We start from the raw sequence: 26,893 nt of genomic DNA, 5'->3' as shown, positions 1-26,893 counted from the left end.
AAAAGTATGTTCATTTCTATGCACTCAATACTTGGTTGGGCCTCCTTTTGCATGAATTACTGCATCAATGCGGCGTGGCATGGAATCAATCAGCCTGTGGCACTGCTCAGGTGTAATGGAAGCCCAGATTGCTTTGATAGCGGCCTTCAGGTCATCTGCATTGTTGGGTCTGGTGTCTCTCATCTTCCTCTTGACAATACCCCATAGATTCTCTAGGGGGTTCAGGTCAGGCGAGTTTGCTGGCCAATCAAGCACAGTAACACCATGGTCATTGAGCCACCTTTTGGTACCTTTGGCAGTGTGGGCAGGTGCCAAATCCTGCTGGAAAATAAAATCAGCATCTCCATAAAGCTTGTCAGCAGAAGGAAGCATGAAGTGCTCTAAAATTTCCTGATAGATGGCTGCGTTGACTGTGGACTTCAGAAAACACAGTGGACCAACACCAGCAGATGACATGGCAGCCCAAATCATCACTGACTGTGGAAACTTCATACTGGACTTCAAGCTACATGGTTTCTGTGCCTCTCCACTCTTCCTCCAGACTCTGCGACCTTGAATTCCAAATGAAATGCAAAATTTACTTTCATCTGAAAAGAGCACTTTGGACCACTGAGCAACAGTCCAGTTCTTTTTCTCCTTACCCCAGGTAAGACGCTTCTGACGTTGTCTTTGGTTCAGAAGTGGCTTGGTACGTGGAATGTGACAGTTGTAGCCCATTTCCTGAAGACGCCTGTGTGCGGTGGCTCTTGATGCACTGACTCCAGCTTCAGTCCACTGTAATCAGTGGTACTGTAATCATCAAAATGAAAACAAAAAAGTCTGGAAATATTTTAATTTATGTCTAATAAATCTAGAATATATTTAAGTTTTACTTTTTGAATTAAATTACAGAAAAAAAAAAAAAAAAACTTTTTCATGATATTCTAATTTATTGAGATGCACCTGTAAACTAACTTCACAAGTTCAACTTCACTGATACAGCAAGATATATATATATTTTTTATTTGTCTTCTTTCATGAACAAGTTTTTTCTTTAGTGTAAATGCATTTAAATTTTTCATTTTCTTCAATCTCTTAATCTTCAGAATTAAACTCATGAAACTCAGAATTATTTACAACACTTTCAAAATCATTGAATTCTGACTCTGTCAAAATTTGTGACTAGCTGGATGACTTCAGCTAGGGAAATATCATAGAGCTTAATTTTAATTCTGGACAACTCTCTCCTAAACTCAGAAAAATTTCTATGCACTGATGGCAAACTCTTAACTGTGTCAACCCCTTTTACCCTACTCTGAGCCTTTTGTCTCGCTCCACACACTTCACCTGCATTTACATCTTTATCCATCAATCCAGTATTGATATTGTCCTATATTCTACATAAAGACTGTAAGTCATCATAGCTTTCATCTGACTGTTGGTCTTTTGAGTCACTTTTGGTTGATGCTTTGTTACGGCCAACTTCTGAGTGAGACGAGACACTCAAGTGTGCAACTGTTTGTTCTGCTCTTCCAACTTAGCAATACATTGGATTTGTTCTTGTGCAATGAATAGAGTAAATTCCCTGTGGCAGCAGATAATGCCCTTCATATTGTAGGATTACAAATTTAAGAATCTGTTTAAGATCTGCTGATCCTACATCCTGACATAACCTCACATGAAATACTAAGGTGAAGTATATTGTATTTAACATTTTGAGGTAAAGATAATGACAATTTAAGGAGATCAAGGCAGGCAGCCCAGGTGTCTGTAACATTACCCTTTTGTCTTCATGCACTTCCTGACCATTTGGCAGGACAAGCTCAAGATACAGCGGTGCCTTTGTCTCTATGATAATGTAAAGGTATGGGCGATACTGTCAGACTGAGTGGATTAGCACCTATGCATTTGAATGACACCGTTATGCTGATTAGATCATGGCTGGGAAATGTAGGGAAAGGGCTGATTCCTGCCCTGCATTTGCATGCTTTGTTTAGATTGTCTCCACCTCTACTCTATGTATCCCTCCCCCTCGAATGTATATGAAATACCAAGTAGACTGCTATTGTTGGACTTGGATGACTACAGCGACGCACAGCGTGTTTCTCAATAAAGAGTAACTTCTGCTTGAAAGATATCCCAACGTCTCGTGGTCTCTGCTTTGATGAGGAAAAAGTTTCCTACAGTTTTGGCACCGTGGCCCGGATAGAGCTTCTCACCTCAATCCTGATTGAAACTTCAAGCACAACAAAGATCTGATCCAAAAGAAGATCCAAGCTGAATTTTCCTGTACACCCAAGGGTTGGTGAGTGATACTCTATCCAAAAGAACCATTAAGACCAGTACAAAGTTGTTATCCTCTGCGCCGTCAGAGAAGAGTTAACAGACAGCTGTAGGGTTTGGTTAACTAAGTTATCCTCTAAAAATGTTCTTTTAGAGATGAAGTTTATCCTCTGTTCAGGCAGGGAAGATTAGCATTACGTGCTAATATTGGTTTATCCTCTGTAAAGTTAGGGAAGTTTTATCCTCTGCTTTATAAGGGAAGGTTGTTTATCCTCTGTTTAATCAGGGAAGGTGGTGTGTTAACAGAATAGTCATCCTCTACTTTGCTAGAGAAGAAGGTTCATCCTCTGTTAATTCAGGGAAGGTTACAACTGTTACAGTGTATAAGCAAGTTGGTTCTACTCTGCTCACCAGAGAAGGTTGAATACATTACGATGTGTATTAACTAGGTTAACCTCTGCTCTGTCAGGGAAGTGTTGAAGTGTATTGTTGTGCCAGAAAGACATTACAAAATGTTGAGAAAGAACGCTAGACTAATTCCAACAACTGAGAATGGTGGACTAGCTACCCCTTTATGGACAGATAGTGAGTTCAAATCATTGTTAGGAAAGCACATGGACTCAATAGTGACTGAGTCAGTCAGATTGGATTTGACAAAGAAATTTGGGATTCATCCAGAAAAAGTTTGGTCTATTGAAGAATGCAAAAAGGTACTTGGTGCTTGTATTCGGAAGAAAAATATGAAGGGCATTATCTGCTGCCACAGAGAATTTACTCTATCCATTGCACAAGAACAAATCCAACGTATTGCTAAGTTAGAAAAGCAGAACAAACAGTTGCACACTCGAGTGTCTCGTCTCACTCAGAAGTTGGGCCTCAACAAAGCCTCAACCAAATGTGACTCAAAAGACCAACAGTCAGATGAAAGCTATCCTGACTTAAGAGTCTTTCTGTAGACTAGAGGGCAATAGCAATACTGGATTCATGAATAAAGATGTAAATGCAGGTGAAGTGTGTGGAGCGAGACAAAAGGCTCAGAGTAGGGTAAAAGGGGTTGACACAGTTACATCTGTAACCCCCATACTGCAGTTACAAGCAGTCAGTAACCGCTCTAGGTCCTGAAGACATAGAAAGACTTGCTGAGAGTTTGCCATCAGTGCAGAGAAATTTTTCTGAGTTTAGGACAGAGTTGTCCAGGAAAATGAAGCTCTATGATATGTCCCTAGCTGAAGTCACCCAGCTAATGTCACAAATCCTGAAAGAGTCAGAATTCAGTGATTTTGAAAGTGCTGTAAATAATTCTGAGTTTCAGAATTCCTGCAAAGGTGAATTGAGAGAAGGAGTTCTGAGAGTGTTACAGAACCTTGTTGGACCAAAGGTGGACTGGTCAAAGATCACTAGTTGTGTACAGAAGAAGGATGAAACTGTAAGTGAGTACACTGAAAGATTTTGTCAGTCAGCTGCAGCATACAGTGGAATAGCTGACACTCCAGAGAAGGTGTTAGAGGATAATGGACCACTGGTCCGCATGTGGTTTGATGGGCTTTCATCAGAATACAGAAATGCATTGCCTTTCTTAGACCTCACATGGTCCAATGGAACCCTGCAAAACAACTTGGATAGGTTAGCTATTTGGGAAAGAGACTCGGATGTCAAGACAAGAGTAAAGATTGCAGCAGCATCCTTTAAGGTCAACACAGAGAATCGACAGAAACGTAAATGTCCTAAGAGAGAAGGCAGTTGTCATTACTGTGGTAAACCTGGACATTGGATGAAAGAGTGTAGGAAAAACAAAAAGACATTTAAAGAAATGAACAGCTTTACTCAGCTCCTACTCAGTCTACTTGCTACAGTGAAACTGCCCCTCCCCTCTTCTCCAAACACTTGGAGCAACAGCTTGCTGACATGCTAACCATTTGGGCTGTGAGTGCTTAATTTCCCCAGTAATCTACAAGAAAGCTGAAAGACTCATTCTGAACAAAAGAAAGTTGACTGTCACTTCCACCATTTGGGGTACACTGGTTAAGTACACTCACAGCCTTAAATGTTATGCTACAGCACACTCCATTCACTTATCCATCCTCTATGGGTTATGATGTCTGCTATGACTGATGTTTCATTGAAAGATGGAGATGTAGCACAGTAAAGTTTACAAATTACCAACAGGGAGAGAATAGGACACACAGACCAGTGAGGAGCCCAGGGAAGAACCAAAGTGCATAAGGCCTCGGGGGCCAACCCTGTGGTGAAGACTTCCTCATAGGTTTCCCCCTCTCAGTTTATCCCCACCCTACTGGTCTATAGGTGTCAAATTGATTAAGACTAGGTTAAAAAAAGGAACAAAACCACTATACGATCACTAGAAGTTTATGATGATCAGAAAAATAGACAGAAAAACTGTACGATCATCAGAGGTCTAACGTACTAAAAATCTATGCATGAATACTGCTGGTCTGCTGTTTCTTTGTTTTCTTGTGTTGCAGGTATGTGTATATGCCATGACAGCTCATAAGCAGCACCTGGTGTAAAACATCACCTCAGATATCCATGTACAACCTTCATGACAATATCTGAGCAACTTGGAACAGACATGGAAATGCGTTGGAAATGGACTCTACAGGGAACAGACTCCACAGATATTCAGGCGCCATGGACTTTTAGGACTTCTGTGTCATCATGTAGTTTATACAACATGTTACCACCCTGCGTTGTATATGTGTGTCAACAGTATACTCAAGTTAAAGAACAACACTTATGTAAATGTTGGACATGACATAGAATAAGATGTATGTGCCTGTATCTGTTACAAGTTACATGACTGGAAGATGGGACTTATGTTAACAAACATAGGTTATAGAAGGGATTTAAGAAGGTTTAAATTTGTATTATGTGAGAGTTATTAGAACTCTCAAAGGGTGGACTGTAGGATTGCAAATTTACGAATCTGTTTAAGATCTGCTGATCCTACATCCTGACATAACCTCACATGAAATACTAAGGTGAAGTATATTGTATTTAACATTTTGAGGTAAAGATAATGACAATTTAAGGAGATCAAGGCAGGCAGCCCAGGCGTCTGTAACATTAACCTTTTGTCTTCATGCACTTCCTGACCATTTGGCAGGACAAGCTCAAGATACAGCGGTGCCTTTGTCTCTATGATAATGTAAAGGTATGGGCGATACTGTCAGACTGAGTGGATTAGCACCTATGCATTTGAATGACACCGTTATGCTGATTAGATCATGGCTGGGAAATGTAGGGAATGGGCTGATTCCTGCACTACATTTGCATGCTTTGTTTAGATTGTCTCCACCTCTACTCTATGTATCCTTCCCCCTTGAATGTATATGAACTACCAAGTACACTGCCTTAGTTGGACTTGGATGACTACAGCGACGCACAGCGCGTTTCTCAATAAAGAGTAACTTCTGCTTGAAAGATATCCCAACGTCTCCTGGTCTCTGCTTCGACGAGGAAAAAGTTTCCTACAATATTTTTCTTCCGAATACAAGTACCAAGTACTTTTTTGCATTCTTCAATGGACCAAACTTTTTCTGGATGAATCCCAAATTTCTTTGTCAAATCCAACCTGACTGACTCAGTCACTATTGAGTCCATGTGCTCTCCTAACAATGATTTAAACTCATTATCTGTCCATAAAGGGGTAGCTAGTGCACCTTGCTCAGTTGTTGGAATTAGTCTAGCGTTCTTTCTCAACATTTTGTAATGTCTTTCTGGCACAACAGTACTCTTTCAACACTTCCCTGACAGAGCAGAGGATAACCTAGTTTATACACATCGTAATGTATTCAACCTTCCCTGGCGAGCAGAGTAGAACCAACTTGCTAACACACTGTAAGAGCCTGACTTAAGAGAGGATGAACTTTCTACTCTAGCAAAGTAGAGCATTACTATATTCTGTTAACACACCACCTTCCCTGATTAAACAGAGGATACACAACCTTCCCTTATAAAGCAGAGGATAAATCTTCCCTAACTTTACAGAGGATAAACCATCTCTAGCAACATAGAGGATAACCACTTCCCTGGCAAAGCAGAGGATAAACTACTGTTAACACACTGTAACTGTTGTTAACCTTCCCTGGTTAAACAGATAAATCACCTTCCCTGTAAAGCAGAGAATAAATCTTCTCTAACTTTACAGAGGATAAACCTTCTCTAGCAATGTAGAGGATGACTAACCTGTTAACAAAACCCTGCAGCTGTTTGTTAACACTTCTCTGGCAGCGCAGAGGATAACCACATGTACTGGTCTGTAGCGGTTCTTTGGATAGAGTGACACTCACCAAATCATGGTTGAGATGGAAAAATTCAGTCTGGAGCGAAGTCAGGTGGGAAGCTCTATCCGGGTCATGGCACCAAAACTGTTGGAAATCTCAGAAGCAAAGACCAGAAGACTTCGATGTATCTTCAGCAGGATTCTTTATTGAGAACACGTGCTGTCGGTAGCTGCAGTCATCAAGTCTAACTAAGGCAGTGTATACATGATATTTTATAGGCATTCAGTGGGCAGTCCTTAAAGGTGTTGCCCTTACACACAGCCTTAGAAGTGACCACTAAAACAAAAGCATCTAAAGACAATACAGGCAATTACCCCCGACTGTGTAGATAATAGTACCCCAAATAGTATAAACAGTAGCTGGTCATGAGAACTAAGAATGCCCTCAGCATAACAGTGTCATTCAAATGCATAGGTGCTAATCCAATCAGTCTGACAGTATCGCCCATACCTTTACATTATCATAGAGACAAAGGCACAGCTGTGCCTTGAGCTTGTCATGCCAAATGGTCAGGATGTGCATAAAGACAAAAGGTTAATGTCTCAGACACCTGGGCTGCAAGACTTTATCTCCTTAGAATGTTAAACAATGCACTTCACCTTAGTATTTCATGTGATGTTATGTCAGGATGTAGGATCAGCAGATCTTAAACAGATTCTTAAATTTGTAATCCCACATATGCAAACTGAAATTGGTCAAGGAATGATTTAACCTGATCATGTGAGTGTGTTTCTTTCACTCAACTGTGTCTCCCAATTGTTTCTCACAGGAAGCTGTTTAATCTCACACAGAGACACTGAACTACCAAAATCAACCCCAAACCCAGCATAGAGGGGTTCAGTGAATGTGCAGTTGAATGTGTGTAAGTGTGTAAGTGTGTGTGTGTCAGAGACGCTGTAGAAGGACAGAGTACCGGCCGACCAGTTCAGAAACACTCCTACTCTGTTAGAGAATGAAGGGACAGATATTTCTGTGATCTTCTTATTGTGTCTGACAGAGAAACTGTTAATACAGTTCAGACTCCAGGACTTTTCATTGTATCCAAACACACAGTCATTACTCCATCCTTTCCTGCTGATTCCTTTATACGTCACTGATATATTAACCCACCCGCTCCATTCAACCTCCCAGTAACAGTGTCCAGTCAGACTCTCTCTACACAGAACCTGAGGATGGTCAAATCTCTCTGAATGATCAGGATATGGCTGCTTCTCCTCCACACGTGTCACCTTTCTGTTCCTCTCAGACAGAGTGAGATGAGTGTTTGCTGTGTTTAAATTCAGCGTGAGATCACATGCATCTGAACACAAGAAGAGAGATTATAACATTTATAACACAATAAAACAATGATTAAGTTGAGTGTGTGTCTGTGTGACCTACATTTCTGTGGTCCTGCTGTAATTCTGATCTCTCCTCCATGATCCACACTATAAAAACAAATTGTCACAGTCAATTTACATAATGATTATTTATAAAAATAAAAGTGGGTATTAAATTGAAAATGATTTTATCATCTAAATGCTCATGTTAATTTATCAAAAACAGACAAAATTAAGTAACATTTTTAAATTGCAAACATGAAAAGTCTGAACTGAGCTCATAAGGAACATGTGAATGACTTAAATTTTTGTCTGTTCGACAAACAAAAGTTATCATACACCGATCAGGCATAACATTATGACCACTGACAGGTAAAGTGAATAATACTGATTATCTCTTTATTACAGCACCTGTTAGTGGGTGGGATATATTAGGCAGCAAGTGAACATTTTATCCTCAAAGTTGATGTGTTACAAGCAGGAAAAATGGGCAAGCATAAAGGATTTGTGCGAGTTTGACACGGGGCAAATTGTGATGGCTAGACAACTGGGTCAGAGCATCTCCAAAACTGCAGCTCTTGTGGGGTGTTCCAAGGAAGGAACAGTGGTGAACCGGCGAAAAGGACATGGGCGGCCAAGGCTCATTGATGCATGTGGGGAGCGAAGGCTGGCCTGTGTGGTCCGATCCAACAGACAAGTTACTGTAGCTCATATTGCTCAAGAAGTTAATGCTGGTTCTGATAGAAAGGTGTCAGAATACACAGTGCATCACAGTTTATTGCGTATGGGGCTGCATAGCCGCAGACCAGTCAGGGTGCCCATGCTGACCCCAGTCCGCCGCCGAAAGCACCAACAGTGGGCACGTGAGCATCAGAACTGGACCACGGAGCAATGGAAGAAGGTGGTCTGCTCTGATGAATCACATTTTCTTCAAGATCATGTGGATAGCCAGGTGCGTGTGCGTCACTTACCTGGGGAACACATGGCACCAGGGTGCACTATGGGAAGAAGGCAAACTGGCGGAGGCAGTGTGATGCTTTGGGCAATGTTCTGCTGGGAAACCTTGGGTCCTGCCATCCATGTGGATGTTACTTTGACAAGCACCACCTACCTAAGCATTGTTGCAGACCATGTACACCCTTTCATGGAAACGGTATTCCCTGGTGGCTGCAGCCTCTTTCAGCAAGATACTGCACCCTGCCACAAAGCAAAAATCGTTCAGGAATGGTTTGAGGAGCACAATAACGAGTTTGAGTGTTGACTTGGCCTCCAAATTCCCCAGATCTCAATCCAAATAACATCTTGGTGCCAGATACCACAGCACACCTTCAGGGGTCTAGTGGAGTTCATGCCAACACAATATTTGGAAGTTGGTCATAATGTTATGCCTGATCGGTGTATATCTTAAGACCTGGAAAATAGTGAACTATATCTCAGACACAGGCCAGTGTCTCTTCTGATGAAGATCCTGATTCACAGCCTCTATCATTGAATAAGATTCTCAAGCCTTGAGCTACAGACTCAAGTTTACTGACCAATTGTGTCTTTATCCTTTCATTTGTGTAAGTGTTTTAATCAACTGATATTCATCTACTAACTGCAGAAATCTCTTTCTGTTCAGATGCTCTGCTTTATTCAGTATCATGAGGACAAATATAATTTCTTCTCATTTAGACTGTGATCTCTGAGTCTGTATCTCTGATCTGTTTTTGCTGCATGTCTCAGACAGCACTGAGAATTCATTTCTACAGCAGCAACAAGCTTTGAATTGATGTTTTGGGATCAGAGGCTTGAGGTTGTTTTTAAGATGCTGCTGTTATGAGTCACAAGCAGCTGATGATCTGAATCAAGATCATCTTCAGTCACAGAGTTCAAGACATCCTTATTTTCCTTGCAGTATGTACGTGTATATGCAGTCCTGTGAAAAGTAAGGACACACTACTGAATTAAATTGTTTTAAGTATCAAGACATAATAAAAAAATCATCTAGTGATTGGCAGGTCTTAAAATATGAAAAACAAAACCTCAGATGAACAACAACACATGACATATCACACAGTCATAATTTATTTAGCAAAAATAAAGCCAAAATAGAAAAAAACATGGGTGACAAAGTCAGGACACCCTATGATTCAATTGCCTGTAGATACACTTTTATCAGCAATAACTTGAAGTAATCATTTTCTGTATGACTTTATCAGTCTCTAATGATTCTTTTCTTTTTCAGCCATTGTGGTGTAGATGAATGCCCAGGAGATGCCCAGGGCCCATGGCTACAAAACAAGTCTAAAATCATCAGCCCTATACCCACATGCTTGACTTTTGATGTTTGTGCTGATATGCTCTTTTGGTTTTCATCAAACTGTGTACTTTGTTCCAGAAGTCTTGTGGTTTATTCAGAAGCAACTTTGCAAACCTTAGCCGTGCTACCATGTTTTTTTAGAGAGAAGAGGCTTTCTTCTGGAAACCCTTCCAAACATGCCATACTTGACCCGTCTTTTTCTAATTGTACTGTCTTGAACTGTATCATTTAACATGTTAACTGAGGCCTGTAGAGCCTGATGTGTAGTTCTTACACAGTCTGATCTTGGGGTGAATTTGCTGGGATGTCCACTCATGGGAAGATTGGTGTCTGTTTTGAATGTTTTCCACTTGTGAATAATCTTCCTCACCGTGAATGATGGACTTCAAATTAGTTTTGAAATGGCCTTGTAACTGTTCCCAGATTAATGGCAGCAACAATTCTTCTCTAAGATCGTTGCTAAAATTGCTAAAGTCTTTCCTTTTGTGTGAACACGCACCTGAAGGCTCCAGACACTCAAACTGCCAAAACTTCAGCTTTTATAGAGGTGATCACACTTGCTGATGATCAGTTAATCAAAGGTATTTGATTAGCAGTACCTGACTGTTACTTACCCTCTTAAATTCCTATGTTAACAGTAAGGGTGTTCTAACTTTCTCACCCATTTGCTAAACAAATAATGACACGGTGTGATGTGTCATGTGTTGTTGTTCATCTGAGGTTTTATTTTACAAATTGTAAGACCTGCCAAGGACCAGATAATTTTTTATTATGCCCTGATACAGAAAACCATGGAATTCAAAAGGGTGTCCAAACTTTTTCATATGACTGTATGTGCTGTATGCAGGGATCTATGTACATATGAGTCTTCAATGACTTTATAGCACACACATGTCCAAACACACATGACAGGATGATTGTTAGTGTTGAACATACTTGAGTTTGTGCAGTCTGTAGTTTGGATCAGAGAGCAGCTTGACTAATGATTGTCCTGGGTGATTGTAGCTCAGATCCAGCTCTCTCAGGTGTGAGGGGTTTGAACTCAGAGCTGAAGCCAGATAACAACAGCCTTCCTCTGTCACCATACAGCCAGATAATCTACACACACACACAAATATATTGAATTGTAGTGTTGGAATGTAAAAAGAAAATTGGGCAATATAGGTTCATTTGGATATAGGGAAAACCACAATTTTGATTTCTATTCATCCAAATTTAACTTGCCGTCATTTAACGTAGAAAAACCATTGAAAATAAATATACTACCTGTGTAATTAATATTTGGTGTGTTTTCTTAAAGGGTTAGTTCACCCAAAAATAAAATTTCTGTCATTAATTATTCACCCTCATGTCATTCCAAACCCATAAGACCTTCGTTCATCTTTGGAACAGAAATTAATATATTTTTGATGAAATCCAAGAGGTTTTTTATCCTCAATAGAAAGCAACGAAATTACCACATTCAAGGTCCAGAAAAGTAGTAAAAACATAGTTAAAATAGCGTGACTACAGTGGTTCAACCTTAATATTATGAAACGAAAAGGATACTTTTGTACACAAAAACAAAACAAAAATAACAACTTTATTTAACAAATTTGTCTCTCCCCTGTCATTCTCATACACTATTTATGTTGCAGCACTTCCGTGTTTACGTCAGAACGCCGGCTCAGTATTGGCCGAAGCTGTTCACATGAGCAGCACGATGCCTGCGTGTGAGCCGGCCAATACTGAGCCAGCATTCTGATGTAGAACACTGAAGCGCTGGATGTAAATAGCGTAGGATGCCACACTAGAGTCAGATAGTATTCACAGATCATTCATTTCAATAAACCAAATGAAAAAAAAAAAATCACTACCGTTAAAATATGAAATTGTAAATAAAACCAATAGCAATAAGCAGAAAAAAACAGGAGTTGTGTGCATGTGCATGTGAAAGTGTTTGTGTGTGTGTGTGCATGTGTGTTTGTGTGAGTGTGTTAGGTCTCACCCCTTCATATCTGCAGTTTTTTCTGCATTTGTGGCTGATTTTATTTGCCAAATTCTATACAAATGCTGTTTGTTGCCGTCACATTTGTCTCTCTGTGCTCTAAAGACAAAACACCTGCCAGGAAGTTTCTAGTAATCCCTGAAGACATTGTTCTGATATGGTGGGCATTACAAGTAATGAAGTCCATAAAGCAATAATGCATCTCAAAGATAGGAAAGCCAGTGGCTTGGATCAAATTACTGCTGAACTGCGAGCTCTAGGGTGGCGGTTCTTTTTGCCATTTGCTTTAATGGCTTGATAGCATATGGGCTGTTGCCAGAGTCTATGTTGTCGGTAGCCCTGCTGCCTGTTATCAAGGATAAAGCTGGCAAGGTGGGAAGTTTGGATAACTATAGACCAATTGCGATGGCTAGTATGTTATCTAAAGTTTTGGAAAGAATTTTATTAGATCAATTAGGGGGATATCTTGGTACTACAGACAACCAATTTGGCTTTAAGGCGCAGTATAGTACTGATTTGTGTTTAATGCCCTGAAAGAAATAGTAGACATGTATAAAAGACAAAGTTCCTCTATTATAATTGGCTTTATTGATGCCTCTAAAGCGTTTGATAGAGTTAATCATCAAAGGCTGTTTGGTAAACTAAGACAAAGGGGTGTGCCTAATAGCATACTAAGAATTTTGATATATTGGTATGCTAATCAGACTATGATAGTAAAATGGGTTAATAGTGTCTCAGCTCCTTTTGGAGTAGGTAATGGAGTGTGACAGGGAGGTCTACTCTCAATAGACCTCTTTTTGTCTATATGAATAAATTATCAGAACAATTAAGTGACTGTAGGACTGGATGTATGCTGTTAATATTTTAATTAATCATCTTATGTATGCTGATTATTTGGTTATTTTTTCTCCAAGTAGTGCTGCTTTTCAACAGCTTCTAAATATATGTTCTGATTATGGGATCAAATATGATGTGCAATATAATACAAAAAAGAGTGCTGTCATGATATGTAGAAAAAAAGGAGATAAGGATCTTAAATTTTCCAGATTTTTATCTGGCAGGGCAAATACTAAATGTATGTACTAAAATAAAATATTTGGGACATATAATTAATGATGAAATGGGTGATGATGAGGATATGTACAGGCAGCGCCATATATTATATGCCCAAGCCTATATGTTAGTAAGAATATGTGTTAAGATAAAGCTTTTTAGAACATATTGTACCTCTTTTTATACTGCTCCTTTATGGGTTAAGTTTAAAAAAAGTGAGCTTATGTAAGCTTCAGATTGCCTACAATGATTGTATGAGAATTATTTTGAAAAAAAAAAAAAAATGAGGTGGAGCAGTGCAAGTAATCTATTTTGTATGTCAAGAGTAAGAACTTTGATGGCTTTAATGAGAAATCTGATGTATAAATGTATTTGTCGGCTGGATAATTCACAGAATGATATTATTATGCTGTTGTCGAATCCTAGGCAAAGTGTGATTCGATACCAGTCACCTATGAGAAATTATTGGTATAATTGTCTTTTTTAAATGTGTATTGTATGTATTTTTTTTTTGGTGTTTGTTGTATGTTTCTTTTGTAATGGACCTTGAGTCTGGAAATAAAGCTGAATGAATGAACATTGATTAGCTGGATCAGGTTCGTTTAATTAGAGTTGGAGCTAAACTCTGCAGGACAGTGTCCCTCCAGGAACTGAGTTTGACACCCCTGTTCTAAAGTAGTCTGATCGGATTTCAGCTATCGGATTGGATCAAATCTTGAAAATAGGTTGTTCAAAAGAAAAAAAATGATATTATATTTTATTTAAAGTGTTTTTTTAAACTACATTGGCACAATCATAAGAGATGAACCAGTCAAAATTTCTTTGCTAGTGAATGCAAAGTTCCTTGGCTGAAAGCTACGTAAAAGCATTGAAATATCCCCCCCCCCCCCCCCCCCCAATCTCATATTATTTACATCACCATGTCCCTTTAGGGGCTCCATAGAGCAATAGTAATCCAAATGTGGTAATCTGAAAAAGTATGGATCTGGATCAGGGTGATCCTATCCAATTTTGCTTTGAAAAAATGGCAAAAAAAAAGTAAGATGATTATTTGGTACTGGATAACAAAACATGGGATATCCAAATCATTCTGATTCAGATTAAACTTTTTGTACAACTGGGTCCAGGAGATCAGGACCAGAGCAGAGGGCATCTTTAATTTCATAACCAAGTGAACCTTTATCTGTTTTTCTTACCTCAGTTTGTTGAGTTGACAATGTGAACTCTTCAGTCCATCAGAGAGCAGCTTCACTCCTGAATCCTGCAGGTCATTGTGACTCAGGTCCAGCTCTCTCAGATAGGAGTTGGATGGTTGTAGACATAAAGACAAACTTTTACAGCACTGATCAGTGAGATTACAGTCAGCAAGTCTGTAACACACACAGGATGAAACAGGGTTCAATAAAGAGGAAATGGTGGATTAAATATTGTTTTCTGCTTTCTGCACATTGATCACATGTCTGATGCTCTATTTTTCATCAGGGGGTGGACTCTGAATATTGACTGACAATCAGGTCATTATTATAAGTTTATTATAAAACTGACTAAAGACAAGTTAGTCATATATTTGATGCAGGTAAAGCTCTGTTTGCTGAAATCACATGACCAATACACTTTGTTTTATATTCCACAGCAACTGATTTGACAAAACAGTGCAGTAAAATGTTTAAATAATACAATGTTGAAATAAGAGATCAAAACATTTAAGAATGACAGTCACTGTTCTTGTACATTTAGCAATAATATACTTTATCATTCAAGTCCTGATCATTCATCTTCACAGTTTAACAGTCTCTGTCTTTTGCTGCACTGACACTTTTCATGTTTTCTGGATTCCTGCTTGCATTAAAACAGTTTAATTCTCTTCAAACAGTTTCTGATTTCCCTTTAAATTGTTGTCAAAAAAAAAAAAAAAAAAAGAATTGACAGAGAAATTACAATGTTATTTTATTATAACAAAACAGTTTCTCCAATCACATAAAGGAATACTCACAAAGCTTTTCTGCAGTTCACCACAGCTGGTATCAGTCTCATTCTACCCTCATCTGATGTGTTGTATTTTTTCAGAGCAAACTCATCCAGCGCATCTTCTGATATCTGAAGCATATAGGCAACTGTTGAGCAGTAAGACGGAGAGAGTCGATTCACTGAGTGTTTCTTTGATTTCACAAACTCCTGAATCTCTCTGTAAAGAGTCTGATCCTTCACTTCTAGCAGACAGAGGAACAGATTGATGCATCTGTCAGCTGAGAGACATTCATAATTACCCTTAATTTTCTTTTTAATGTACTGTGTGATTCTCTTGATGGTCTCTGAGCTGTTCTCTGTGTGTGTCAGTAGATCCTGTAAGAGTCTCTGATTGGACTCCAGTGAGATCCCCAGCAGGAACCGCAGGAAAAGATCCAGGTGTCCATTTTCACTCTGTAAGGACTTATCAACTGCTGCTTTTAGGAGATCATACAGAGAGATTTCATTGAACCTGGACCACATATCCAGAAAGAAATTCAATGACTTCATGTTTTTAAATACATGGCAGTAAAACGGATATAAAGCAGCTAGAAACTCCTGAAAGCTAAGATGAATGAAGCAATAGACTTTCCTCTGATGAATCACAGATTGCTCCTTAAAGATCTCAGTGCAAATCCCAGAATACACTGATGCATCAGTGACGTCTATGCTGCTCTCAATCAGGTCCTCCTCATAGAACATCACATTGCCCTTCATCAGCTGTTTGAAAGCCAGTTCAACAAGTTTCACAATCACGTCTCTGTTGGACTTCAGGAGTTTCTCTGGATCTCTCTCATCATACTTCTGATTCCTCGTGTTGATCTGAGTCAGCAGGAAGTGGATGTACATTTCAGTCAGAGTTTGAGGGATTTCTGCACTCAGATCTTCTTTCAGGAGGTTTTGAAGCACAGTGGCTGAGATCCAGCAGAAGACGGGTATGTGACACATGATGTGGAGGCTTCTTGATCTTCTAATGTGCGAGATGATTTTGCTGGCTTGATGCTCGTCACTGATTCTCTTCCTGAAATATTCCTCCTTCTGAGGTTCACTGAATCCCTGAATTTCTGTCACACGGTTGATGTATTTTGAGGGGATCTGATTGGCTGCTGCTGGTCTGGAGGTGATCCAGATGAGAGCAGAGGGAAGCAACTCTCCTCTGATGAGGTTTGACATCAACACACCCACTGATGAAGACTCATTCACATCACAAACCTTCTCATCATCTGAAAACATTTGTGTCATTCTGCTTTCATCCAAGCCATCAAAGATGAAGACAACTTTACACTCCTCATAAATCTTGGAGTCCAAATCTTGAAGTTCAGGATGAAAGTCCAGCAGAAGTCTATGAAGACTGTACTGGTGATCTTTAATCAAGTTCAGCTCACGAAATGGAAGCACAAACATGAAATCTACATCCTGATTGGCTTTTCCCTCTGTCCAGTCCAAAATGAACTTCTGCACAGAGACGGTTTTTCCGATTCCAGCGATGCCTTTAGTAAGAACAGTCTTGATTTTGTCTTTCTCCTCACATCCTGGTTGATGTAAGGGTTTAAAGATGTCATTGCAGTAGACTGGAGTGTCTTGTGTTCTGGCTGTTTTCTCCATCTGTAAAACCTCATGTTCTTCATTCACCCCTTTACTCTCTCCCTCTATGATGTAGAGCTGTGTGTAGATCCTGTTCAGGAAGGTTTGATTCTCTTTTAGTTTGATTCCCTCAAATAAGATCTCATACTTGTTCTTCATGCTGGTTTTGTGACAGTGTTTTCCCATGCATCTTTTCTGATTAATTAGATGGGTCAGATGGTGTGTCACTGATCTGATCTCATCATCTCTTTTCAGTCTGCAGAAACAGTGAGATGAAATAAGACACACACACAAAAAAACCCAGAAAATGTTTTTTTTTTTTTGTTTTTTTTTACAAATGTTTTGAGTACACCAAAACCCTAAAACCTGATTTGACCCCTACACTTATACAGAAGCCACAGTTTAATAGACTGCTTTAAGATGCAACATGTATGCATAGCCACGGGAACATATATTGCTGGGGGGTGGGGCTCAATATTGCAGGGTGGTGCCATAGTGGAGGATTTTAAACAAAATCCTAATATTAAACAGCCCAAAAACACTTACAGACGAACTTACAAATGAATGAGGACAGAGTTATGTGAGAACACTCAGAACTCTTGATTAAAGGGATAGTTCATCCCAAAATGAAAATTCTGTTATTAATTACTCACCCTCATGTCCTTCCAAACCCGTAAGACTTTCGTTCATCTTCAGAACACAAATAAAGATCTTTTTGATGAAATCTAAGAGATTTCTGTCCCCCCCCCTATTCATCTATGCGACTGACACTTTGACACTTCAAAAACTAAAACTAATCCATATGAATTGAGTGGTTTAGTCCAAATTTTCTAAAGAGATACAATTACTTTATATGATGAGGCCAAATCACTGACGCCTCATAGAGTTTGTTTTGACACATGAGACTGTATGCTGCACGGAGCGGGACACTTCAGATGAGGATTTAAAACATAGAAAACAAAACGCTATGTATACAGAGCACTACAGTACATGTTTTGATATTATTATGAAGTAATTAATTTGTTGACTAGATGCTGCATTAGTAGTGAAAGAACAGCAGTATGTTTGCCGTCAAGGCTGAGAGGACACTAACATTACCTCAAGTGGTTAAGACAATGTGACAAAAGTACACACAAGTCCAACTCAAATGTTTAATGTCACAATTGTTACCATCTATTTGCATTTGTTTATATCTAGCTGGTCACGGTTATGCATTTGTTAGCTAGCGAAGTTTTATATTTAAAGCTAGTGACATGAGAAAGCAAACTGATATGTTCATGCAGCCAAATCAGAATAAACAAACAAATCAGATTTCAGTTCTTTTTTTATTGTCATTGTAAAAGGGGTCACAGTGCCGCATCTTTAAAATTCAAACACATTGTTTTGAGTATACACACACCGATGGCGCCCAGCTATGAATCAGGAAGCTGTTTAAAATCCTACCACACCACTCACATAGTTTTCCATTAAATTACATTATATTTATCCCAAATCGTTGGTAATGTGCATAATGACTTCACCCTAGGCTGAAAGATTGTGCAGTTTTCAGCAAAATATTTGTCTTTTTGTGGCTTTAATAAAGTCTGTATGCTTTATATAGAGATTCATATTTCTATATTTATTTCTTTAAAAAGTTCAGTACATTTTCATGGTTCAGTACTGTTTTTTTGTAATAAAGTCCAACTAGGGCTGGGTGATAAAATGATAGCGATAATTATCACGATACAATATTCCTCAATAAAAAAAAATTATATCAAGAGTTCGATAAATGTTTGATAATGTTTATGCACCAAAAGTTCAAACGGCAGTGCGGCGTGAGCTTACTAGAACAGATGCGTTTGCTCGCTGATTGGTCTCGGTCAACCAACCACTAAACAGCGCTGTGAAATCCAGTGGGAAGCGCTTGAATTCAGCAAAGAACACAAACGTCTTAATGAATTAAACTAGCTTAAAGCAAAATGAAACAGCGCTGACAAACAGGAGAAACACTGTGGGCAACGAAACAGTAAGAAGGCTTTTTAATCAACAAACTGCCATCATTTACTATGTATAACACTAACTGCACCATGGTAATGTGGCAGAAATGTTGGATGTTCATATTGAACTTTATTATTAATGTAGACATATTAAATGTATTTAAGGAGTAATGGAATATAATTACAGTATTTTTGTGATTAAGCTATAGCATTTGTGCATTTAGGCTATGTTTTTCATACAAATACCATAGAAATCATGTAGTTACATTTTACCATGGTACTGAGGTGCTATATGCGTGGTTTTAACTGTGGTTATCACGATCTAAATGTATGCTACTATGGATGGCCAATGGTTAATTTTAATAAACTCAAACAGTCAAAATATTTAAATTTTACCATATAAAAAAAATGAGGTTACAGTTTTTACAGATGTTACTGTTTTTGTTAATAAACATAAATTTACATCTGCATCCCAACTCAAGGTACTACCTTCAACTTGCTGTCAAATGTGCATTTCTAAAAGACAATACATGTAATATTATTAATATTGCAGCCTGCACTGCAAACTGTGCTGTAGATACACGTCATCAAAATCAGGCAACACAAACCCGTTTCATGACTTGAAACACTAGCACCTGTTTGAACATGCAAAAACTAAGAAATTCATTTTTCTATTAAGACATTTATTTTGTTAAGGAAAAATGACTGGAAAAGTGTAAAGAATTCAAAAATGTTTTGAATGTTCTACCTCAGATTTGTGAAATGTTTCCCTGTTTGGCAAGTTTTTGTTCTGACAATAAAGAATAGTTTAAAACCACAATGAATGGTCTACTTTCTACAACTTTCACTTAGGAGCTCTGCCTTTACACTTTGAAATAAATTTGACATTTATCATGATAATTATCTATGCTCATAATTAGTTCTTATTTTATTACTGACTGTTCACTGTTCAGTGTTTAAACTTTATTAGTTAGGCTAGTAGCAAAGTTACTCTCCTTTTTTTCTTTTTTGCTGATTCAAAAAATTATTCAATCCGTGACTCAAAAACCGCAATATGATCTGAACCATGGGTTTTGTGATCTGTTGCACCCATATTATGACAAGATTAAAATTGTTCCATTTGTATTAGTATACATTAGAAGATCCTCAATCAAATTGAAAATAAATAATTAACAGTCATAAACTGAGAACAAGATACAATAGCACTGAACTAAATGTCTTTGAACATACCGCAGGGGTAAAAACAGGTCTGACTTTTTTCTGTTCAAACTGCAGTCGCTTTTGTAAACATATATCCAGAACGGTTGTCACTGTATAGTATAATCATATGCCCAGTGTGAGACTTCAGCAATTGACATTTTCACCTTAATTATGTTATCAAGGTGTTTATGTGAATATGTTCCACAAATAAAATGACTGTCTTTGAAATGTCTCCCTCTAGCAGTGAAATCACATTGTACTCACTCAGGGTCAGAGGTTACTGCTCCATCACTGAGATTAGGTGGATAGCTTATGGATGCGTTACTCTTCGTAGACATATGGCTGCGTTCTGGAGACGCTGCTTTACACGTCTGAACACAAACTTCCTTCTTTCTCCGCTCATCGAGACTCATTTTGCAGGTAGTACTACTGGAACACGCAGAACAGAAATGTACAACAATTTAGACATTAATAAGAATATGAACTTCGTGGCAGCGGCGTGAAGGTTGTGAGGCTGTGAGGCTGCTGAATCGTTACATAAGTGAATGTAACGAAATGTTATTATTTTCTCTTTGAGTCACAGAAAAGGACAAATATGGCAAGGGAAAAGTCATTCCCAGTTTTCATAAATAAGTATTGACATATGATTTGATTACTGATGATGAGTTAAAAATGACATTACAGAATTCAAGATAGGCTGATCACTGCAGAGCCAATATGTGAAGCATCTTGTCACAGTTTAAATCCTCCACATTCAATTTAATTTTATTTCCTACCATATCGGAGACAAATGTAGTATAGCACGTTGATCTGCCAGTCGTGGGTCTTTCATGTGAAGACTCTCCTCATGTTTTCATAATGACGCATTTAAAAGTTAATGTCCAAATGTGTCATTACAAAAGTTCACAATGCTGTTGCAGATTAAATATAATGTGGATAACATTGAATAAATATCTTTTCGTCAACTTAGATACTGATAATTAATCACTCAAACCCTTTTATCTAAACCGCTCTACTTAACCGTCGGTCACACACATCCGCCACGTTTATCGTTTTTTGACACTTTTTATTCGTGTTTGTTGTTCTAATTGAACCCTTATCCAATGTGCAATGGGTTTGGGGCAATATTAGCGTTTAGAGTGTGCACGGATCTGCACTTTGGATTCTAACTGGAAAAAGCAGGCCATCCGGGTATCTTTGGAATACTGATTTGAACATACTATGATTTGGGACATACTAATTCTAATTTCAAATACAATTTAGGATGGACAGTATGTGAATTGGGATGCAGCAAATGTGAATCCATATGTGACTGTCAGAAACGAATGAGGCCTCTCCAGTTCACCTCACGCCAGTTCCCTTCACATGCCACTCCAATGGCCCTGTCCATTCCTGGCTGCCTGTGTTTCCCCATGGGCGAAAATGGGCTTCCAACAGCGCTGACCTGGGGGCCAAGGTTGCGGACCCAATGTCAACATCTGTCAGATCAGCGCTGAAGTCCGCCTCCCTTCCTACCACTGCTGCTAATGCCATCCCAGTCCTCAGTCCAGTGAGCAAGATGGCCGCCAGCCCAGAGCCCTCGTTCAAGATGGCCGCCGCCGCCACGCCTGAGCCCTCAACCGTAATGGTTCCCACGCCTGTGCCCCTTGGCCTGTTAGTGGAGTATGAAGGGATGTCCTGGAACCCCGAGTCAGCTCCAGACTCCACTCCTGTCCCCGAGTCAGCTCCAGACTCCGCTTCTGTCGCCGAGCCCGCTCCAGGCTCCACTCCAGGCTCTGCTCCAGTCGCCGAGATCACTCCAGGCTCCGCTCCAGTCGCCGAGCCCGCTCCAGGCTCCGCTCTAGTCGGCGAGCCCGCTCCAGCCTCCGCTCCAGTCAACGAGCCCGCTCCAGCCTCCGCTCCAGTCAACGAGTGCACTCCACTCCACGAGCCTGCTCCATGCCAAGAGAGCGCTCCACTCCACGAGCCCTCTCCACTCCACGAACCTGCTCCACTCCAAGAGCCCGCGAGCCCGCTCCAGCCCGAGAACCCGCTCCAGGCTCCGTTCCAGCCCACAGGCGCTTTCAAGAGTCTCTGCTAACCAAAACACCCAGAGTCTCGCCCAAGTATTTTTTGGGGGGTGGGGGGAGCTATCCATCCCCAAACTTGGAGGCCGAGCCTGGGGTCTGGGCCAAGGCCACGGAACCTGAGTGGCCAGCACCACCATGGCGTCCCGAGTGGCCAGCACTGCCGTGGCATCCCGACTGGTCAGCACCTCCGTGGCCTCCCGACTGGTCAGCACCTCCGTGGCCTCCCGAGTGGCCAACACCTCCCTGGCCTCCCTAGTGGCCAGCTCCATCCTGGAGACGACCTGCCCTGTATCACCCGTTCACCCATCACGTCTCCAGGGGGGAGTACTGTCACAGTCACTGTTCGTCTCACCTTCCCGGACTCCATTTCCCAGAATCCCTCCTGATCCACACCTGCACCCAGTCAGCTCATCTCATCACATGGATTCCCTGCACCTGCACATCCTCATCAGCACTCCTTTTAAAGACTCACTCCTCCTGCACTCCCTTGTCTGTCCTCGTCTTTGGTTATGTTGGTTGTTTCTGTTCCAGTTTGAGTGTTTTGTATTCTAGTTATTGGTGAATAAACCCTTTGCTGCTACAACTTGATCCTGCTTCCTCTCTACGTTTACAACCAGCTCTGACAGTTGCACATTTTCACAGGATTGTTCATTTGCTTGTGACCACAAAAGCTAGACTGAATTTTATCAGCAGATATTTGGTATTGAAGGTACCATACTAACTACTGAGATGAGACAGGCCACTTCTTCATTACTCCAGGCTCCTGTAGTAGCCACTCTTAACCCGTGTTCCTGGTCATTGTCATTTAGCACAATGTAGGACAAAAGCATGATATCTGTTTTAATCATTCTGACCGAGACTCATTAAGAACAATCCGATTTTAATTCAGGATTTCAAAGGTGTCTTGGATTAGGCTTGTAACTTTCAGATTTCATGGAAAAAGATTTTTGCTGCATGTCTGAACAAAAACATGTGCTTTTTTCTTTGCTGCAGTCACCTTCGGTTTGTCATTGGAAGTTGTTCAGTTAAAGAGGCTTTGAAATAATATATATTTTAAAGAGCACTACACAAATAAAGCTGATCTGATTTCCTTTACCAATTACCAATTGAAGACTGTCTTTGAAATGTCTCGCTAGCAGTGAAATCACATTGTACTCACTCAGGATCAGAGGTCACTGCTCCATCACTGAGTTTAGGGGGAGGGTCCATGGATGTTGTTCATGTTCTTCCTTCTTCTGTTGAAATAGTTTCACTTTCGACAATGTCACATGACCAGTGAGAGAAATTAATCTTGATCATTTGTTAACCCTCGTGTACTGTTTATACCCATTTTGATTTTACGCATTACTGTCGAGTCCATATCGTAGACGTTTGTTTGCAAAGCCTGTTCCAAAATTGTGACTGATTTACCAAAGTATCCACAGTGAATTGTACCGTATAAAAAATAAACAATGCTCAACTGAGACATTCACATTGTTGAAAATAAATAAAATAACCACATTCCTAGCATTAGGATCCTTTGGAAGGTGTTATTTTCAGTCCAGTGAGTAATCCTGCGCTTTTCTCTCTTCCTCATCTCACTATGCAAATGGGCGGGGGCCAAAGTTGCAATGATGAAGTAGGTGTTGATTTTCTTCTGCAGGGGGCGGTCTTTCACCCATTCCAGATATTGATGTGGAAACGGCTGAAACTTCAGCTACAGATGTTAGGAAATGCATTCAGAGGGGCTGCTCTGTGTGAAACAGTGGAAGATGTTGCAGCAGGCCTCTCCAGAATTCATTCTCAAACATGATCTCTATTTGTAGAAGCAGAAAAACTGCTAAAACTCTGCCTGTGCCTTCCTGTTTCTATTGCTTCATCTGAGAGGAGTTTCTCCACCCACAAATGTCTCAAAACCTGGTTGAGGAGCAGCATGTCTCAGAAGAGATTAACTCATCTGATCTGACACTTATGCATGTTCACACAGACATCGTTGAACAACTGAATATAAAGGACTTGATTAATGCATTCATCAGCATTACTCCCGAGCGCCAATCTACATTTGGAGTATTATAAACAGGGCAGGACTTGAGTTTATGTTTGGGCCCCCATGCTACAAATGACAAAAATTAAAATATATAAGTTTAGTAGAAATATTAAATAGCCATTATAATACAATAGGATGTGCTGTCTCAGTTGAGTGAAAATCAAAATCCTGAAATAACACTGAGCAGTAAAGCCAGAGATTAATTGTATTTTTAAATTTATTGTCATATATGTCATCTTATGTCAGATTTTTTCAATTTAATCAGTAAATTCAATCAGAATACAAAGACACTGTGTATGGCCAGGGCCGGCACAAGCTCAAGTGCCGCTCTAGGCAAAACCTGGTCGTGCCGCCCCCACTTCACACTAACAATTAAACTCGATCTTTGAGATGCATGTGAAAGACTGGAGGTTTTGTTTATTGATTTAATAATAAACTTGCACTAATATAAAAGCATGTACAAGCATGTTTTCGGATTTCTTTTCTTTTTTTTCTTTTTTCATTCTGCAATGTAAAAAATAATCAGCACGTAACCACTAACTACAAATGCAAACACTTATGTTATATAGTAAGAATATCTCCTGAAAGATTCAGGAGAATTCCTGGTGGGCCGCAGATAAATTGGGCCGGCAGTAGCCTACTTCGACATAAAGACAGTTTACTGGACGCGCAAAGCACAAGTCTCTAGTTCATTTTCAATGAGAGACACACGAAAGCCGCAAATCGGTGGTAAATCTAGTAACTAGTTGCGAAGCGACGGTGTGCAAGCGGTTCTCACACCCAAAATCCCATCACTTGCGCGTGCACATCTCTCCATTATGAATAGAGGTTATAATATATGGCATTTATAAATATTGTGTACACAAAGGTGAGCAACGTGACTCCGCTTTCTCTCACACACACATAGGCGAAAATCTCACCGAAATCTCATTGTTATTATCTATTAATAAAAAACGGGGACAATACATTTTTGAACGTTTTTTGTTTTTTTAATTGTTGCAGGTTCCCTATATCATTACATTAATAATTATTATGATTTAATTTTATTTGGATTTTTGTTTTAACAATTCACCAAAAATATTACACTATTAACCAGGCCTAACTAAAAAAAAAAAAAAAAAAACTATTACACTATTTGAAAATCGCATTACAAAATAAAACAACATAAATATTAGATTAGATAAATAAAACAGCATTTAACAATATTTTTTAACATTTATTAGTGAATGTAATATTTTCATTTTTACGAGCTGGGCTAGCCTATTGTAGCCTACAGAAATTTTCAACTTTTTAAACTTGTAACTATTTTTAATTATAATTATTTTGCATTTTAGACTCATTTTAAGCAAGTGTATTATTTATTCATATCTGAGTGCAGGGGCGCCTGCAGGATTTATCTCAGGGACTACGCACAGAACCCAAGAACCCCCCAGTCCACGTGTAGGCTTTCACTTTGCGTGTGAGAATACATTTTAAATATATAAGCCCTGTAGCCTATATGACATCCCATATGTTCTGTCATATAAACAACGGAACTGCGCACATCAGGTTTATGTGCTGCTGTAAATTTTTCCTACCACAAGGAAGGCGCTGTTATTCGACACTCACTTGATGCTTTGAAACCTTTCCCGAAAAATTTAGAGAAAAGCTTCAAAGATTTAAGAGGCTTCATTTCGCCCTTCCTACTTCAATAGTTTAAGGCCTTTTGCAAATGTTTCAGATCGAATTCTTGCTGTTTTAGAGAGCGTTTACTCTTTTTGAGCCTGTTTTCTATCAATAACCCTATTTGTAACGTAATTTTTCATGTGTGGAAAAAACTAACTAGCCAATCAGATTTCTTTTCACCCAAATCCCCCACGCCCACCCATGCACACACATACACACATTTGACAACGCACACCATTATTATTCTCATTCTCTCCTGCTCTCTTAATATGTCATGAGTGTATGCAGATAGATTTTAATAATCAATTTAAAAATGATGTAAAAAATAAAACGGCATTAACTAGCGCCCTCTCATGGTACGCACAGTGGCGTACAGCCGTACAGCTGCAGCGTCACTGGTCTGAGTGTACCTTCACCACTTGATAAGACGTGTGGAAATTGCTGCGTTGTGACTGGGGACGTTTAAACTGGTCCAAAACAATCCCGCACCCTATTATAAAACACATAACCATATTACTTTAATTAACATGAATAGTTATATTACTACCTTGAAAGTCGAAACAGATAACAATGTTTCTTTTGATAATTGATGATAATGGCGCTCTGCTCTGGTCCAGGTTAGCGGCGCGCGCGCGACCAAGTATAGCAGTGACTATGTAGCTGCACAGCCCCCTCTGTTGGGGAATATAATCACTACACGATTGCTCCGATAACCAACAGGCTGCTGTATGTTGGTCAGGGTTCCCTTCCGAGGGAACTTGCGCTGCGTCGCCGTGGCAACGCTTTGGGGATACCCTCCAGCGTAAGCGCTCCTGAAGACGTGTACAACTAGTCCAATCGTGATTGGTGCAACGTCATCCCATGACGTATGCCGGCGGAACGCGGAAGCTATAAAAGAGCTGTCAAACACAGCTGTTTCAGCTTTCTGATCTTCAGCAAGCGTTCTGTGTCTCTGTCCGTCTTATTTGGTGTTGTTTGTCCCGTAGAGAAAAATAAAAAGCTATATATTACTAGAAATGGCGAGTGAAAGCAGTGAGCAGAACTTTAGACCGTGCATTCCTCCCTGCCAGCGCTTTATAACGCAGGGAGATGCACATGAGTTTTGTGTTTACTGCATGGAGTGGTGCATGCACGATCAG

The 26,893-nt window shown here is 39.7% G+C and overlaps 1 protein-coding gene and 1 long non-coding RNA gene across 3 annotated transcripts in view; one reads left to right on the top strand and one right to left on the bottom strand.

Moving 5' to 3' along the window:
• Nucleotides 1–26,893, top strand: part of LOC127508982 (uncharacterized) — a 274,050-nt gene that overhangs the window by 142,865 nt on the left and 104,292 nt on the right. The window lies entirely within an intron of this gene.
• Nucleotides 6,302–17,093, bottom strand: LOC127508759 (NACHT, LRR and PYD domains-containing protein 3-like). Its single transcript, XM_051887110.1, has 5 exons — nucleotides 15,221–17,093; nucleotides 14,424–14,597; nucleotides 11,124–11,285; nucleotides 7,947–7,993; nucleotides 6,302–7,866 (listed from the first exon to the last, which is right to left on the bottom strand). The coding sequence occupies exons 1-5, from the start codon at nucleotides 17,002–17,004 to the stop codon at nucleotides 7,283–7,285; spliced, it is 2,751 nt and encodes a 916-aa protein (XP_051743070.1). The 5' UTR covers nucleotides 17,005–17,093; the 3' UTR covers nucleotides 6,302–7,282.

The sequence above is a fragment of the Ctenopharyngodon idella genome, chromosome 3 (genome assembly GCF_019924925.1).
Source record: "Ctenopharyngodon idella isolate HZGC_01 chromosome 3, HZGC01, whole genome shotgun sequence".
In the NCBI taxonomy this organism is placed as follows: domain Eukaryota; kingdom Metazoa; phylum Chordata; class Actinopteri; order Cypriniformes; family Xenocyprididae; genus Ctenopharyngodon; species Ctenopharyngodon idella.
The sequence above is the reverse complement of the archived record's forward strand: the minus strand, read 5'-3'. Positions and strand labels throughout refer to the sequence as shown.

What these genes read in the sequence shown, in the direction of transcription:
- LOC127508759 (XM_051887110.1), bottom strand. Translation starts at nt 17,004, where the DNA reads ATGGGAAAACACTGTCACAAAACCAGCATGAAGAACAAGTATGAGATC. An exon ending in GTGAACTGCAGAAAAGCTTT is followed by an intron (nt 14,598 to 15,220) that starts GTGAGTATTCCT and finishes TGTGTGTTACAG; the next exon opens with ACTTGCTGACTGTAATCTCA. An exon ending in TGTCAACTCAACAAACTGAG is followed by an intron (nt 11,286 to 14,423) that starts GTAAGAAAAACA and finishes GTGTGTGTGTAG; the next exon opens with ATTATCTGGCTGTATGGTGA.